We start from the raw sequence: 16,780 nt of genomic DNA, 5'->3' as shown, positions 1-16,780 counted from the left end.
TGGGGAGAGCTGCCCGGTGTCTTGCAGGATGTTGGCCGACACCCCTGGCCCCTACCTGAGCACTGCCTTTGTTGTCAATCTCGCTCGACATTGACCTGCACTCCCTGCTGGCTAAATCGCCCCTGGTTGGGGACCCTGCTCGAGGGACAGACACCTGTCAGAACCGAGACTTTCCTGTGCGGCAGGGTCACTGCGGTGCCGTCCTACAGGGGCGGTGCAGTCAGTGCACGTCCTGTGGTCTGAGTAGCCCGAGGGGCTGTGGGAAAAAGGGCCTGGACACCCTGGGGAGGGGCGGGGGCACAGCTCTCCTGCGACACCCGCCGGGCGGCCTCGACACTTCACGTGCTAGGTGTTGGAGAGCCATGCCCTCACTCTTTCCAGTGTGACCGAGGCTCCGGGGTGCCAGGCGGAGGTACCGCCTGTGGTGCTGCGGCGTGACTGTGGGAAACAGCATCCACGGAAAGGAATCCAACATCGAGTAGAGGGGTGAGGGCGACGAGGCCAGCACCCCCAGTCTGGAACAGCACTGACGGTCGGGCAGGGGGAGAGTCATTCCTCCAACCAGACAGCATGCTGGCTGAAAGGAAACACTGAGGCCATGCAGTGCTGGGCACGGAGCACGGAGCACGCCCCGCTGCGTGGACTCTGTACAGCCCTTGGGACCAGCTGGAGCCATGCGGGTGGGTTGAGGCGCTCTGTGCAGCTCCGCTTCTGTTCTCGTTGGAGGGCAAGCAGCAGCCATTTAGTATGGTGACATGTCAGCGAAAGAGACCAAGACACCAGGACAGACAATTCCGTGCGCACAGTGGAAAAGTCAGGCTTTGTCTCCCTCTTCAGAACCCTCGATATTGGGCCATTCTTCTTGAAAGAGCTGGGCAGGGTGGGGACGTGGGGGGCTATGCCACAGGACTTCCTTTATTGTGGACCCTGCCTCCACCTCCAGAAACTTACTCATCATCAACTGCACAAAGGCAATGGGAGGAATGGTCCCCGCGGCAGTTCCACGATCTCCTGTCAACCTGAGTGAAGGGGTGGAACCTAGCCTGTCAATCAGGCCATAGCCAATGAGGCCTCTGTGTGGGCGTGGCCTTCTGAGGATTCTGGGAACTCCTGTCCTCCTTTCTGGAGGTGGGACACACACTCTATCTCTGCTTCGTCCTTCTACTGACAAGACACATGGAACCATGTTGATCCTGGCCAGAGCCCCAGAGTTCAAGGAGCCACGCGGAGACCCACACCAGCGTTGAGATACTTTCTCTGCCACTGGATCCACAAGACTCTCCATCCACTGGCCTGTGCTCTTCCTGTATTCGGCATCGTTGTATGTGTTGCACAAGTCTGAAGAGGCATTTATAGACAGGTATCGGACAAAAGGGCTAATTTGAGCTGATATCAAGGGCTCAAGTAGAAAGAAAATGTTTAGAAAATGATGGCAACATATGTACAAATGTGCCTGACACAATGGATAGATGTATGGACTGTGATATGAGAAGTAAGAGCCCCCAATAAAGTGAGTTTCTTTAAAAATAAATGATACATGATACAGATCAGAAAAAAGGACTGCAAAATGCATTCCCCGGCTTACTTTCTAACCCCTGCTTACCTATTCTTGAATCCAGAGAGCCCTCAAAGTCTGCTTCGGCCACGATGACCACGGGGACCTCCTGCTGGGTGAGCAGGTTCACAGCTGTCAGGGGCGTGAGGCCATCTGAAAATGATGGGTGAGAAGAGAGGCATTGGAGCTTCTGGGTGTCATGCTAATTGTGCAAGAATTTCTTCTCTGAAGGGTACTGATCAATAAGGCACACCAGCGGGAGATCAAATGGCTATACAAGCACACGGGAAAATGTTCAACCGTGCTTACAGCACAGAAGTGAACATGGTGGTTTCGCTTTCCAGACAGTGGGGTAAAGACTCCCCCCACCCCTTCCTTTTGAGATGGCAAACCTCGAATCGGATCTACCGGAGAATGAAATCACAAAAAACCTATCTACGGAAAGCTCGGAGACATCAACACCTTCGAGCTGCAGCATTTGACGATGCCGTGGGTAGGGAGGACAGAAAGAATGTCAGCGCAGAAGAGGAGAGATCTTCCAGGGGATCGTGTTAAAACTCTTCCTCCCAGGCACCTTTCCTGGATAGACTGAAGGAGGTGTTCCAGGAAAATGCAGGGATAGACCCAGAAAGGGATGGACAGGCAACTCAGGAGGCGGAGAGGACGCACATGCATAGATTCCACACGAGGGAAGTGCCAGACGACAGGTTGTGCAGACGGAAGAGGCCTGGCGAGTGACCTGCCAGGCTGGAGCAGGGCAGAGGGCCCCAGGAAGCATCTTCAGAAAACAACTGCCGCAGCTGGGACGAGAACCAGTCACCTGGAGTTCCTCACGGGGTCTCTGTGGTGCTTGCAAAGACTACTGACCTCGCCATGCACTGCCGAAAGAACGAACACACGTCTCGGGAGACTACCGCCAGAAGGCCCCTGGAACAAAGACTACTGACCTCGCCATGCACTGCCGAAAGGACAAACACACGTCTCGGGAGACGTACCGCCAGAAGGCCCTGGAAGCAAAGACGGTGAGACTTCATCTCAGGTACCTTGGACGTGTTACTAGGAGACGGGTTCCCAGATAAGGGCGTCCTACAGGGGGAGCGGGTGGGTGAAAAGAGGAAATCCCTCGACAAGATGATTGACAGCGGCTGCAACAATGGGCTCCAGCCTAAGAACCACTGTGAAGCAGGGGAAGGACCGGACGGCGTTTCAGGCTGTCGAATGAAGGGTCTCCGAGTTGCAACGACAGCACCCGACACCAACTAACAGCAGTTTGTGGTGTTGGGAGCACACAGACCCAAGTAAAAGCCCCCCAGAAGGGGTGGGGTGGGTGAACAAGTTATTAGTGAGTTGACTTTATTTGCAGCATCAGCAGTTAACGACATTCTAATTTATGTAACTCTAACTAGAACACTTGCCATGTCATTCCAACTCAGTGACCCGTTAGGACAGAGGAGAGCGGCCCCCGCGGGTTCCCAAGACTGCCACTCGTTACAGGTGGAGAGAGCCTCATCTTTCTCCTGTGAAGTGGCTGGTGGCTTCGAACTTCTACCCTGTGGATACCAGCCTAAGGTGTACCCCACCAGGGTCGCCAGGAGTCGGAATCTACCCAATGGCAGTGAGTTTGCAAACCCCAAGGTAAACCTAGGAACCAGGACTAGATTTCAAAGGAGTTGAGGTAGGCTCTGTGAGCATGTATGAACTCCTCTACCCGTTGGGGATCAGGAAGCACGGGGTGAGGAGGCCTGCACCCAGGGGCACTGCTGGAGGACGTGCTGCCTGAGCCGCCCCAGCACCGACTTCCTTCTCAAAGCTGAGACCCACGTTCCCAGTTCCACATTTTCCAATTCTGCCACGAGGATACCATGCCGCCAGGTGAGGTGAGGAGGGGTAGGGGGCTCCAGGAACAGAGTTCACGGACCTCGATAGAAGGAGCAGGAGGAGCTTACGCATGTGGCTACCAGCTAGCTGCCAAGTGGGGATGTGAACCCACAAGCCCCTCCACGGGACAAAGCCCTGAAGCTGACAGCTAAGGAACCCCCGGCAGCGATTCCACTGCGCCCTGTCGGGAGGAGTTGGAATAGGCTCAGTCCTGCCCAACACAACAGAGAGAAATGTCTAGAAATGATGAATCAGAGACAGCGGTGTGGACATATCGCACAGACGTGCCGGAGTCCATTCCAGAGAAGGAGCTTGCGGCCCAGACTGCCAGTCACCCGTAGCCCCTTCCCTGTCCAGTCAACGGCAGCAGTGCTAGTTGGACAGACACTACCTGCCTGGCTGATGGCAGCACTGCTCGGCGGCCCTGGGGCTGGCCAGGAAGCAAGCTGGGCAACTCCACGGAGCCCTCAAAGGAAGGAGGACGCCTTTCTTTTCCCGCTCGTCACTTGCTGAAACACAGACGAGGTGTACAGTGTCTTAGGCCATACTGACCCGGGCAAGAGAAGGAAGAAAGAACGGGCCGTGGCCCGGCCCCTCCCTCAGAAAGCGCTCAGAGTCCCCGAGGGCAAGGCGTACAGGACGGGCTTAATCCGTCCCCAGATAAACGGGCTTTTCCCACGAAGCCCCCTGTACTTCTATCTTTTAAAACCCCCGTTTCTCAACGACTCTTGTTGTAAACAGATGTCCAGCCAGAAGGTTCTTTACAAGTGAGGAGGGCAAGACGTCATCTCATGGGCTCTGGACCTGTTATCAGGAGGGTCCAGTCTTGGGAAAGGACACCATGCTTGGTAAGGTAGGTGGTCACGGAGAAAGAGGAAGGCCTTTAGTGAGACAGGGTGACACCGTGGCTGCAAAGCGGCAGCTCACACAGGACTGCTGACACAGGGCACAGGGCAGAGCGAGACTTCCTCCTGGTTTGCATCGGTCACTGTGAGGCAGACGACCGGCCGGCACCTGACAACAACAGCAGCAGTCCCAGCCACTAAGCATCCATCGCAGGCAAAACATGTTTCAAAGAACCATGCGTGGGGGGGGGGGGGGGGGAGAGGGTGCTACTGTTGCGTTGTGACCTTTGATCTCCTTTTGGCTTAATATATACACACATACCACTTGGCTTTAGAAGCTATAGATCAACTTTTTAAAAAGATATGAAAATTAAAGCAATCTTGAAGCGTTATCTGATAAATTAGCAAATAGCCTTTAGAGGGCAGCAGCCACACTTGTGAAATCTCAGTGAAACTCACATATCATGAAATATGGCCCTTGGATGATCTATCCAGGCTGCAGTTTGGCGTTGATGAAACACATACCTATCCTCCAGTTCTTTGGTATTTCCTCCCCTTACTTTCATGGTCTTAGTTTCACCTCATTAATCTTGTTAGACCTGCATATGTTCATTTGCATAATTAAGATCATTCGATGCATGAAATCCAATATAGATAAGCCCTTAAGAAATAGTAACAGGAGCAATGATTCCCTGAGGGCAGGAGAAGGAGGGGAAGGAAGGGAAAGGGTGAACCGACAGCAATGATGGCTGTATAACCCCACTGGAGGGGAACGAATAACAGAACTGTAGGTGAATGGGTACATTGGATGATGCAAAATATAGCAATATACATATATGGTCCCTGGGAGGTGGGTGGGGGAGGGAGGAGAGAAAGCAAAGAATTCATGAAAGAACATGTTTTGAAATGGATGGTGGCAGCAATTATAGAATTATGCTTGATCTACTTGAATTATGGATTGTCATAGTATCTGTAAGAGCTCCCAATAAAATTATTTAAAAAAAATATGGCCCTTTAAGCTGATAACACCCCTTTAGGAAACCGGTAAAGTAACATGTAGCAAAGAATGAGAAAAATATTCTCACATTTGGTAATGTCTCCTAAGGAAGTAATTCTCAGAAGCAAAAGGCTAAGTGAACATCAATGTCTGAGAAGCTGTCTTTGCAACAGTCTCAAACATGAAAGAGCCCCAGGGCCCCATAGGACGAGAACTGGGCCCTCAGGTCCAGGGGCTCCATAGAAGAGTCTACCTGCATTAAAAAACAAGCCCCAATTAAAACACTACTTGTATGTGCTGAGATATCTGGAGGGACGGGTCAGTAGGATTTACCACCTAGAAACAGTCTGGTTAAGAACCAGACAGACCATTATGCCCAGGATTACGGATTCTCCTCCACCTCATCTTGTCCCATCATTATGCTGATGCTATGGAGACAGGGAGAGCAATTAATGATTTAATGTGCCAGGCTTCCCGGGAGAAGAGGCTCTTGCTGTTTGAGGCGGGCAGCACAACGGGGTTCTGAACTGGCCTTTAAAGAGACCTCATCTCCCCTTTCAGCAAAACACGCACCGTGCAGACCACGGGTGACTCATGGCTGAAACGAGGTCCCAAAGCTCCAGGGCTGGATTGTCTGAAGACTCCAAGAAAAGACAGACCCCTTCCAGAACTCCACCGACACTTCCTGGTGGATGCTGCTGCGGTTGGGTGCCCTGGAGTGGGTTCCACCTTAGAGCGAAGCGGCATCAAGCAGTGCAGCCCTGCGCCAGCCTTCCAGCTGTTAGCCTTGCACCCACTGTGCCACACCAGCCCGTGGAGGGCCTTCCTCTTCTTTGTTGCCCCTCAATTTTACCAAGCCTTCTCTAGGCATTGGTCTCTCCTGACATGAGCCAAAGTCTCGCCCACCCTGGCTTCCAAGGAGCATGCTGGCTTTACTGCTTTCAAGGCAGATTTGTCTGTTCTTTTGGCGGTCTGAGGTACTTTCCAATTTCTTCCACAGCACCACCGTTCCAATGTATTGATTCTTCTTCAGCCCTCCTGAATCAACACCCGCCTTTCACATGCCTGTGAGACAAGGGAAAATACCTGCCTCAAGTTAGGCGCATCTCAGTCTTCAAAGCAACATCCTTGCTTTTCAACACTCAGGTTTTATGTAGCAGATTTATCCAATGTAATGAGTACTTGGATCTCTTGACTGGCTTTCATGAACACTGATTGTGGATCCCAGCAAGATGAAATCCTTGACGATTCCAATCTTTTCTGCTTTGATCATGATGGTACCTATTGGTCTAGTTGTGAGGATTTTGGTCTTCTTTATAGAGTTGCAATCCACATGAAAGGCTTCAATCCTTGACCTTCCTCAGCAAGTGCTTCAGGTCCTCCTCACTTTCAGCGAGCAAGGCTGTGTCCTCTGCACAATGCAGGTTGTTCATGAGCCTCCCTCCAACCCGGAGGCCACGGTCTTCATACACTCCAGCTTCTCCTCTGGTTATTTGCTCAGCATACGGACAGAATAAGTATGGCGAGGAGATACAATCCTGATGCACACCTTCCCTGATTTCAAACCATAGTATTACACTGTTCTGTTCCCACGACTGCCTCTGGATCCACGTACAGGTTCTGCATGAGCCCAGTGCAGTGTCTGGGACTCCGTTCTTCCCAAGGCTGTCCATAGTCTGTGATGATCCACAGAGTGGAAAGCCTTGGCGTAGCCAATAAAACATAAGTAAACATCTTTCTGGTATCCTCTGCTTTCAGCCAAGAGCCATCTGACATCAGCAGGGAAGCGTCTTGGATACTTATGGCCCCGAGTTCCTATCCAGTCAGAGCTTAGGGACGGCACTGCAACTAAAGTCAGGGAGGTCAGCTGAGAAAAGGCGCCAGAGCGCATGATTAAGGACCGGAGCCCCGAGACAGGGCCTCTTGGGAAGCACCTTACTGGGCTCTTGTAGAAGCTCTGTCAGAGGACAACACACTGAGCGGGAAAGGAGCACGGGGAGTCAATGACAGCAGCCCCTCCGTGAAGCCGGGAACTGGAGCATTGCCCCCGGCTCCTGGTGACCCTCGCCACCTTCCTGACCCTGAGCCCTTCTCCGACCAGTTCTGCTGTGTGCTCTTCACCGTCTCGTACCTTCACTAGGGAGGCAACCTCATAGCCGGACTGCCCATTTCCATCACTCTGCTACTCCCGCATGACCATGTCCAGGTGTCTTTCCCTCCCTCCTCAGAGGCCCCCAGGTGTCCACCACCCACAAGCCCCTCCTTGACCACCTTGCCTGAAAGCCTGGCCACTTGCGCTGCAGAGAAAGCTCATCTGGAGCAGGTCAGCTGTGGGTCTGAGACCAGAACCGTGGTCATCATTCCTCAAATCAAAAGCCACTATTTTAAACTGCAAGTAACGGATCCAGTCTCAACCGTGTGCTGCTGTGACTCTGGGCCACTGCTTTTTACCACCGGTCACCCCTTAAACCTGGCCTTTCAAGGACAGAAGAGGAGCCACTCGCCTAGATGAGCAAGAGTAAGTGACAGCACTGAGGTGCCAAGTAGGTTTAAAATGTGTAACCCCACCCCCAATTATCATGATCCCAATTCTGCCTTGTGGACCTGGTTAGACCAGAGGATGCACAGCGGTGCAGTAGGGATCTGGAAACAGGGAATCTAGGACGCATGAACCCCTCAGGACCAGTGGTGAGAGTGGTGACACCAGGAGGGAAGGGGGTGTAGAAAGGGGGAACTGATTTTGGGGATATACGTGTAACCTCCTCTCTGGGGGATGGGCAACGGGAAGGTGGGAGAGGGGAGACGCCGGGCAGTGTAAGATAAAATAATAATTTATAAACTATTAAGGGTTCATGGGGGAGGGGGAGGGAGGGGGAGGGAAAAACAGGAAAATGAGCTGATTGCAGGAACCCAAGTGGAAAGCAAATTTTGAGAATGACGAGGGCTATGAATGTATAAGGGTGCTTTACTCAATTGATGTATGTATGGATTATGATGAGAGTTGTATGAGCCCCAATAAAATGATTTATTAAATTAAAAAAAGTTATATGTGCCTCCAATAAAATAATTTTTAAAATGTATAACTTCAAAGGCCAGAGGAGAAAAACATCCATCTTCTGTAATCTTAATTCTCCTCTCCAAGCGAGTGCATTTGACTCAGCACGCTGCACTGGCCCGCCTCAAACGTGCCGAGTGTCAAAATCCAGGGACGTGATGTGCAAAGTTGTCTAGGCTTTACAGACACCGACATACACCCAAGGTCTGGTTCCACTCTGAAAATTAAACCTGGAAACTTAAGAGGCAAGCGTAACATTCCATTTGGAATGGTTTCCACGATCATTAAAACGAGGTGAGGAAGATGGTTATGAGCCCTTCAGCGTCACGACAAAAAGAGCAGGGCACGAGGATGGACCAGCAACCGAGTGGTCATCGCGGCCCTGCCTGTGGCACATGCTGACGTCACCTCTCAAATTCTTACATGCGAAAATGGATTCACCTTTTTGAGTGTGCTAAAGTCACACAAGACTTGTCCTCTCTCATCATTTCCAGCGCACATTTTAATGGCGTTCGTTACATTCTGCTGGCCCCGAAGGACTTAACAGAGGCTGGGGGCAGTGGACTGTTTCCATGGACACCAGCTGCCCCTTGTGAACCAGGAGTTGCCGGGCGGCTGGCTGCGGTGCTGGGAGCAGGAGCTGACCGCGGGCGCTGGGCCCCTTCTCGAGGACTAGCGCCCGGAGTCTCCGGAGGAGGCCGTTTGCTTTGAGAACCTCGGGCTGTCTGCTCCCTCGCTCCTTGTGTGCTTTGAGGACGGGCACCCGTGTTCCTAACCACTGCCCTAGCTGCCAGAGAGAGTCAAGTCCGTGCAGGGCGGCCATCGGCGCGACACCCAGCCAGACGTGTCCACCCTTTGCCGGTGTGAAACCACATTTCCCGTGTCCGTTATCTGCATTTCTGCTCCGATCCAACACTGCACGCGACAACATTCACAGTGTCAGCCGTTAGATGTTCCTTTTCAACATTGCTGTCGAGATGGTGTGGCATTGTGTCATCTCCTCTCGCTTCACGGGGGGGGGGTGGGGGGGGGTGGGGGGGGTGAGGGAGGGAGAAGGATCACGATCAAGGTCAGCCGTGCCTCCACCCACAGCCTTTTCACCAGTTCTGACTCCAACCCCCGCCCCCACCCCACCCCCACAGCACCCTCATCCTCTCTGCTAGGCTTAACAATTCATTACCCCAAGGGCTCATGGAGAAACAAAATGCTTTGAAAATGATGTGGCAACAAATGTGCAAATGTGCTCGACACAATGGCTGCATGGATTGTGATAAGAGCTGTGTGAGCCTCCAATAAAGTGATAGAAAAAAAGAAAAGAATTAATTACCATGGCTACACAGAACTTCTAAGACAAGACTCCAGATTATGGGGTTTATGAGGGAAGTAACAAGTTCCCAACTCAGGATCAGGAATAGCTCAGGACAAGTACTTGGGTGAAGGCAGTCTCTTTCTGGCTTCGGGGCCCTCAGCCCCGCACAAGTGTCCCAAAGCCCTCTGAGCTCTGCTGATGTGCTCAGAGGCCAAGCTCACCTCCAGCCCTGTCCCGTGCCCAGAGGTCCCCTCACTCCCGCGAGCAAGCATCCTGTCTGAAGACACTCGGCATTCTCCTGGTGTGGACGGAGGAACCGATCGCTCAGCCTCCTGCCAGTCTCTGGGTTCTGCTACCCTGGCTGCTGCCATTTCTCTGCTCCTTACCATCGCCGGTGATCCAGCCCTGTCTTCTGGTTTGCGGAGATTCTCAACGCAGCAACCCTGGCTCTAAAGGACACCCTACGTTTGCTTTTGGCTCTTCTTCCTTGGTGGTTGTGAGATCCTCTTTCCACCTCTGGGATGGCCCATTTCAAGCCTAGAGGGATAGCAAAACCGACCAATCCCCATGCACCGTATTTGCCCAATCCCACCGCAAGGGTGCTGGGCACCTGATTTACATCACTAGCCAGCTATTCAGTCCCCTTACGTGGCCACCAGCAAGTCCTATTGGTATAGTTTGACCTCGTCATTTCATGTGCCCCAGCAGCGCTGTGGGTTAGGCACTGGGTTGCTAAAACCACAAGGGTGATGGTTCAAATCCACTAGCTGCTCCTCTGGAGATAAACGAGGCTGTCTGCTTCCTTCTCTAAAGATGCACAGACTTAGAAACCTTGAGGCACAGTTCCCCATGGTCCCCTAGGGCTGCTTGGAGTTGGGATGGCGTTGATGGCAGTGGGTTTCCCCATCACTTGGTGGGGGTTACTATGGCTATGGTTAGAAGTGCCACTGAAGTCACTCACTGCCCCACAACCTCACTCTGAAGCTCTGCCCATGGAGCGACGCCTTCCATTTCTCCTGCCCCCAGGGCCTCCTAACCCCCAATCTGCATTCTGACTCTATGAATTTGCCATTCTAGCCATTTCACCTAGCACAGCCAGACCCTGGAATATTCCTCAGCGATGAGGAGAAATAAGGCTCCGATACCTTCTACAGCAGGGATGAACTTGGAAAATACTAAGCAAAGTGAAAGAAGCCAAGCACGAAAGGACAGCTATTTGAAGGTCACCTCCATGACATGGCTACACCGTGTTCATCCATTTGTCTGTTGACGGACAGGGGTTTCCACCTCTCGGCCGCTGTGAGCACCGCTACAGTGGACGCTGGTGTGTAGGCAGTACCTGGAGTCCTGACTTTAGTTCTCTGGGGTATAGACATAAGGGTGGAACTGACAGCGTGTAAGTCAAATCTACTTTTAACTTTTTGAGGAATCAATATGAAAATATTTGGAATTTATAAAGGGGCTTCAAAAAGTTCTTGGGAAAAATTCCATTATTATTATTTTTATAAATCATCTTATGGAGGGCTCTTAGAGCTCTTCTGACAATCCATACTCTAGTTGTAGCAAGCACATCTGTACATATGTTTCCATCATCATTTTTCAAAGCATACGAACTCCGTATCTTTTAATTCTATTTCCATGACTGCTTTGAAGCGGCCCCTTTTGTAAATAATACCTTTCATCACAGCGATGCTATCCTTTATAACTGAATCCCCTCCTACTGTAACATCATTTTAATTTGTGTTCCCAAAGTAACCCTAAGAAAAAATCCAGAGAGTAAATGCTGATATTTTTAGATACTGTCCAGCCATCGTGGCCCTGGAGAAACGTCAAATGGATCGCCAGGTGACAATGATGAGTTTTGCTTTCTAACCTAAACAGTTGAAAGGAATCCAGTTTTTCTTTTGAGTTCGCACAAAACAAGACTGAGCAAGACTGCAATCTCGGGCTCCGTCAGCAGACACTGAGATCTCCACTCCAAAGGCACTTCTCTCTACTTCAAGACGTAACAGCAAAGAAACAGAGAGATGAAAGGAGAGTGATGGCTAGCCATGGAGTGAACCCGAGATGCAACGGCAGGAAGCTCATGTACAGAGCCCCGCAGTCGCTTGGCTTGGAGCCTGGATCTGAATGCTGGCTTTGCTGTGTTCGGTAAAGAAGTAGAAGTCATAGGCAGAGGGAAGTGGGAGGACATACTCCCTCTTCAGCCTGACATCAAGAAATGTTCCATTCAAGATAGGCATTTTAAAAACACCGATCGCAATGATCGACACATCATCATGGCCGCCGCCGCCACCACCACCTTCCCGTGGGACGAACAACAGAATCCATGGGGCAAGGGAGACAGCGTTCGGTTTAAGATATGGAAAAAAAAGATATGAAAATAATAATTTATAATTTGTCAAGGGGTCCCACAGGGGGGAGGAAGAAGGAGGGAAAAGAGAGGAGGTGATACCAAGGGTTCAAATAAAAAGTAAATATTTAGAAAATAATGATGGCAGCATATGTACAAATATGCTCGATACAACGGTTGTATGGAATGTTATAAGAATGTAAGGGCCTCCAATAAAATGATCTTTGAAAAAAGAAAGTGGAATGTGTACACACACACACACACACACACGTTACAAAACACTTGCCATTTCAGCATTCTCTCTCTTTTTTGCCTTTAAATAATGGAAATTTGTTTTCTCACACTTCTGGAGGCTAAAAGCCCAACATCAGCGTCTCAGCTATATCTGACTCCGTCTTCGTCAGATTCCCAGGGGTTTCTTGGTCCCTTGGCTGGCAGATGATGCTCATAGAGTGTGGTGAAGTGACACCCCTCAGGGTTCTTCTTAAAATTTTTTTTTATTAAAAGATCATTTATTTGGGACCCTTACAGATCTTATAACCATCCCTACATCAGTTATATCAAGCATATTTGTACATAAGTTGCCATCATTATTTTCTAGACATGTACTTTCTGTTTCAGCCCTTGGTATCACCTCATCTCTATTTCCTCCCTCCTTCTCTCCCACCCTCGTACACCCTTAATAAATTGTAAATTATTTTCTTTTTTAATAGTTCTTTTACTTAATAGCATTTATATCACCATCAACCTAATTCTTTAAACAAAATATTTTTATATAAATTAAAACTAACAGCTGTCTGTAGCATCATACCTACTAACATTCAGATGTGGTTTTAAAGTTGGGGCTCGTACAACTCTTAGCACAATCCATCCATCCATCCATCCATTTTTTCAAGCACATTTGTACATTTGTTGCCATAATTATTCTCAAAACATTTACTTTCTACTTGAGCCTTTGGTATCAGCTCATTTCCACCCCCTTCCTGCTCCCCCCCCCATGAACCCTTGAAAATTGATAAATTAATATTTTGTCATATATTACACTATCTGACATCTCCCTTCACCCACTTTTCTGTTGTCCATCCCCCAGGGAGGAAGTTATATGTAGATCCTTGTGACTGGTTCCTCCGTTCCACCCCACCCTCTCAGTATCGCTACTCTCACCACTGTTCCTGAAGGAATCATCTGTCCCGGATTCCCTGCATTTCCAGTTCCTATCTGTATCAGTGTACATCCTCTGGTCTAGCCAAATTTGTAAGGTAGAATTGGGATCATGATAGTGTGTGTGTGTGGGGGAAGCATTTAGGAACTAGAGGAAAGTTGTATGTTTCATCATTGCTACACTGCCCCCTGACTGACTCATCATGTGGTCTTTGTTGCTTCTGAGCAAGATGGCTGCTTGTGTACCTTCAAGCTTTTAAGACCCCAGACGCTTTATCTTTTGAAAGCTGGGCACCTTCAGCTTTCTTCACTACTTTTGGTTATGTACCCATTTGTCTTTAGCGATCATATCGGGGAGGTGAGCACACAATGGTATAATTTTCTGTTCTTTGATGTTTGATACCCAATTTCTTCGACACCTCATGATCACACAGGCTGGTGTCCTTCTTCCATACTGGCTTTGTTGCTTCTGAGCTAGATGGATGCTTATTTACCTTCAAGACTTTAAGACCCCAGATGCTGTCTCGTTTGATAGCCGGGCACCATGAGCTTCCTTCACCACATTTGCTTATGCACCCATTTGTCTTCAGCGATTGTATCAGGAACGTGAGCATCATGGAATGCCAGTTCAATAGAACTAAGTGTTCTTGCATTGAGGGTGTACTTGAGTGGAGGCCCAATGTCCATCTGCTACCTTAATGTAAATCTATAAATATATGCACATAAATCTATTTCCCCATCCACATATAAAATATATTTACATATGTACATGCCTGTATTTAGACCTCTATAAATGCCCTTTGCCTCCTAGTTCTTTCCTCTATTTCCTTTTACTTTCCTCTTGTCCCACTATCATGCTTAGCCTTCATTTGTGTTTCAGTAATTCCTCTCGGTTACATTACCCTTGATGACACACTACCAGGCCTCCTACACCCTCCTCAACACCAATTTGGATAAATTATTATTATTTTCATATCTTACACCAACCACTGCCTTCCTCCCCCCACGGTTTCTGTTGTTTGTCCTCTGTGTGTGTGTGTTGATCATTGCAAATCAGTTCCCCCTTCCTCCCCTCCTCTCCTCACTTTCTCCTACACTCCTGGTATCCCTACTCAAAGTACTGTGCCTTGATTCTGTGTGTCAAGAGCAGTATCTCTAATCTGTACCTGTGCACATGCTCCATCTAGCCCACAGTGAAAGGCAGGACCAGGGTCATGACAGTGGGGGGTGAGGAACACTGTGAGTTTCATTGGTGCTCTCCTCAGCATTCTCTTCTGTACAATTTGGTAACGTTAATTATGGTTATAAATCGAAAAATAAAAAGCTTTGCATCACTTTCCAGAACCCTTTGTGGTAATGAATGGCTACTTAGGACTGCAGCAATTCACACTGCAGGTTTTGGGTTGAAGTCTATCATCCCAAGAGAAGAGAAGAGGGATCAGATTTTCATAGAAATAATAAACTACATCCAGAGGCCAATTTTGAACCACAGTGGACATCTTTCTGCCTATCCAGGACCCACAGCCCTGCCTCTGGGAGAGTTTACAGGCTGGTTCTGGAGAGCTGCTCCTCTGGAGCTGGCTGTGGCCTTGGCGCTATCAGGGAAGGACTTCCCTGGCCTCAGCCACCTTCCCAGGAGCAGGAATCTTAAATCCAGTGCTCCAGGCACAGTGATGACGTAGGGACAGATCCATTCTGACAGTGACACCCTGGCCAGGGTCTGCTGGCTCCTTCTGTGGAAACTCAGGCCATCCAGTCCCAGGCCTCTCCAAGCCGGCTTTGCTGCTTCTGAGCTAGATGGCTGCTTGTTTATCTTCAAGCCTTTGAGACCCCAGACGCTCTATCTCTTGACACTGGGCACCGTCACAAAGCTGATCTTGAAAAGACCTGAATTGTGCCCACCTGCCTGTGTTATAAGGGGACGCGTGGAAAGAACGACAGCAGGTGGGACAGCAGGTGGGAAAGCAGGTGGGAAAGCAGGTGGAACAGCAGGTGGAACAGCAGGTGGAACAGCAGGTGGAAAAGCAGGTGGAACAGCAGGTGGGACAGCAGGTGGAAAAGCAGGTGGGAAAGCAGGTGGAACAGCAGGTGGGACAGCAGGTGGGACAGCAGGTGGAAAAGCAGGTGGGAAAGCAGGTGGGACAGCAGGTGGAAAAGCAGGTGGGAAAGCAGGTGGGAAAGCAGGTGGGAAAGCAGGTGGACGCCTCTGCTCTCACCGGCTCCCTGCTCTTCCCGGTCGGGAGAGCTTTGTTTGACGAGGGGATTACTCATAAGCAGAAGACTCTACTCCTAGCAGAACAGAGCTTTGAATCTGGATTCTATTTCATGTCAAAGAGCAGAGCTTGCAGCCAGGAAACCAAGCTCCAGACAAACCAGTAGCACACAAGTACAGTCAGGGACCACGCCTCCCATGTTTTTAGAACTCTCTCTCCATGTTTTCAATAAAAAAATACTAACACAGATGCATCACCCCGGATGAACTATGTGAAATGACCATGACCTCTGCGGGTGCTGTCCAAGCAGAAGGCCCTCATCCTGCGTCTTCGCTGTCACGTGCCAACTCACCTGTGCCGGGGAGCAGGGCCTTCCGGAAGACTTCCTTCAGAGTGTTGTGCCCCTGTAGGAGTCGGTGGCTGGGAGAGATGGCCACGTGGGAAGTGCCATAAATGGCCTCAGGGGTGGCTGTGTAGGCCGTCAGCTTCTCCCCGGTGATTTGCCCATCAACCTGCCCACAGGAAAAAGTGGCGTTGTTTCCTCTCTGATGGCTTCCTCTGGGATGTGCCTTTCCTCAGGTCCCCCCCCTCCCCCCATCCCAGCTTCCCTCTTCATTCCCAAACATCTGGGATACAGTCTCACCAGGGGCCTGGGTTGCTGGGCTCCTAGTTGGGGCAGACATGGGCAGGAGAGGGAACAGAGGTGCCAGCTCCCTCAGGAGCCCGCCCTTCCCAGCGCCCAGGCCAGGTGTGTTTCCCAGGACCGGACTGAATGGCTAAAGACTGTTGTGAAAGGGGCCTTCCCAGTTTTCCTGGTGGCCCCATTCAGGCACCGGAGACGAGCCTTAATAGCACACTCTCTCTGCTCCCAAAGGTGGAGGGCTGGAAGTGGACCAGACTCTAGAGAGGCAGGCTGATTCTCTCTCTTGACGGCAGCTCCCTTCCATGGGGGTCAGACAGGACAGGGCCTGCCCCACTGACAACATCTCATCAAGTCCCAGCATGACAAACAGCCTCCCGGCAGCAGAGACTGAGAGAGGCATCGTAGAGGCACCTCCCGAAGTGGGTGGGCCTTGAGCACACACCCAAGAGATCTCACAGCACACCCGCAGGTCACTGCCATTTGCCTACGCATGAGCGGCTGTGAACCGGCCTGGGTTTGAAATTGCGGGACAGCTAGACTCTGGCCCTGCAGCCTCTCGGCTGTGACAGGGGCTCACTGATTAGGAAAAGCCCCACGGCAACATTCTGCACGTAATTCCTGGGGCCCCAGGCCCCCCAAACGTGCACTTCCAAATAGGTGGCCACAGCAAGATGCGGTGGTGCAGTGCTTGAAAGGTGGCTAGCGCAGCACCCTTACGTATAGACCTTGCACTCAACCAGAACGTCTCTCCCTAATCATCTTCTATACTGA

At 50.5% G+C, this 16,780-nt stretch overlaps 1 protein-coding gene across 5 annotated transcripts in view; it reads right to left on the bottom strand.

Annotated features, from left to right (window-relative positions):
• Positions 1-16,780, bottom strand: part of LARS2 (leucyl-tRNA synthetase 2, mitochondrial) — a 166,373-nt gene that overhangs the window by 51,709 nt on the left and 97,884 nt on the right. For all 5 annotated transcript variants that reach the window (XM_075547224.1, XM_075547223.1, XM_075547225.1 and 2 more), the window contains 2 exons: positions 15,719-15,878; positions 1,604-1,708 (listed from right to left, as the gene is read on the bottom strand). In XM_075547224.1, coding sequence (XP_075403339.1) covers positions 1,604-1,708; positions 15,719-15,878 — 265 coding nt within the window. The remainder of the gene's footprint in view (positions 1-1,603; positions 1,709-15,718; positions 15,879-16,780) is intronic.

This window comes from Tenrec ecaudatus, chromosome 4 (assembly GCF_050624435.1).
Source record: "Tenrec ecaudatus isolate mTenEca1 chromosome 4, mTenEca1.hap1, whole genome shotgun sequence".
In the NCBI taxonomy this organism is placed as follows: Eukaryota; Metazoa; Chordata; class Mammalia; order Afrosoricida; family Tenrecidae; genus Tenrec; species Tenrec ecaudatus.
The sequence above is the reverse complement of the archived record's forward strand: the minus strand, read 5'-3'. Positions and strand labels throughout refer to the sequence as shown.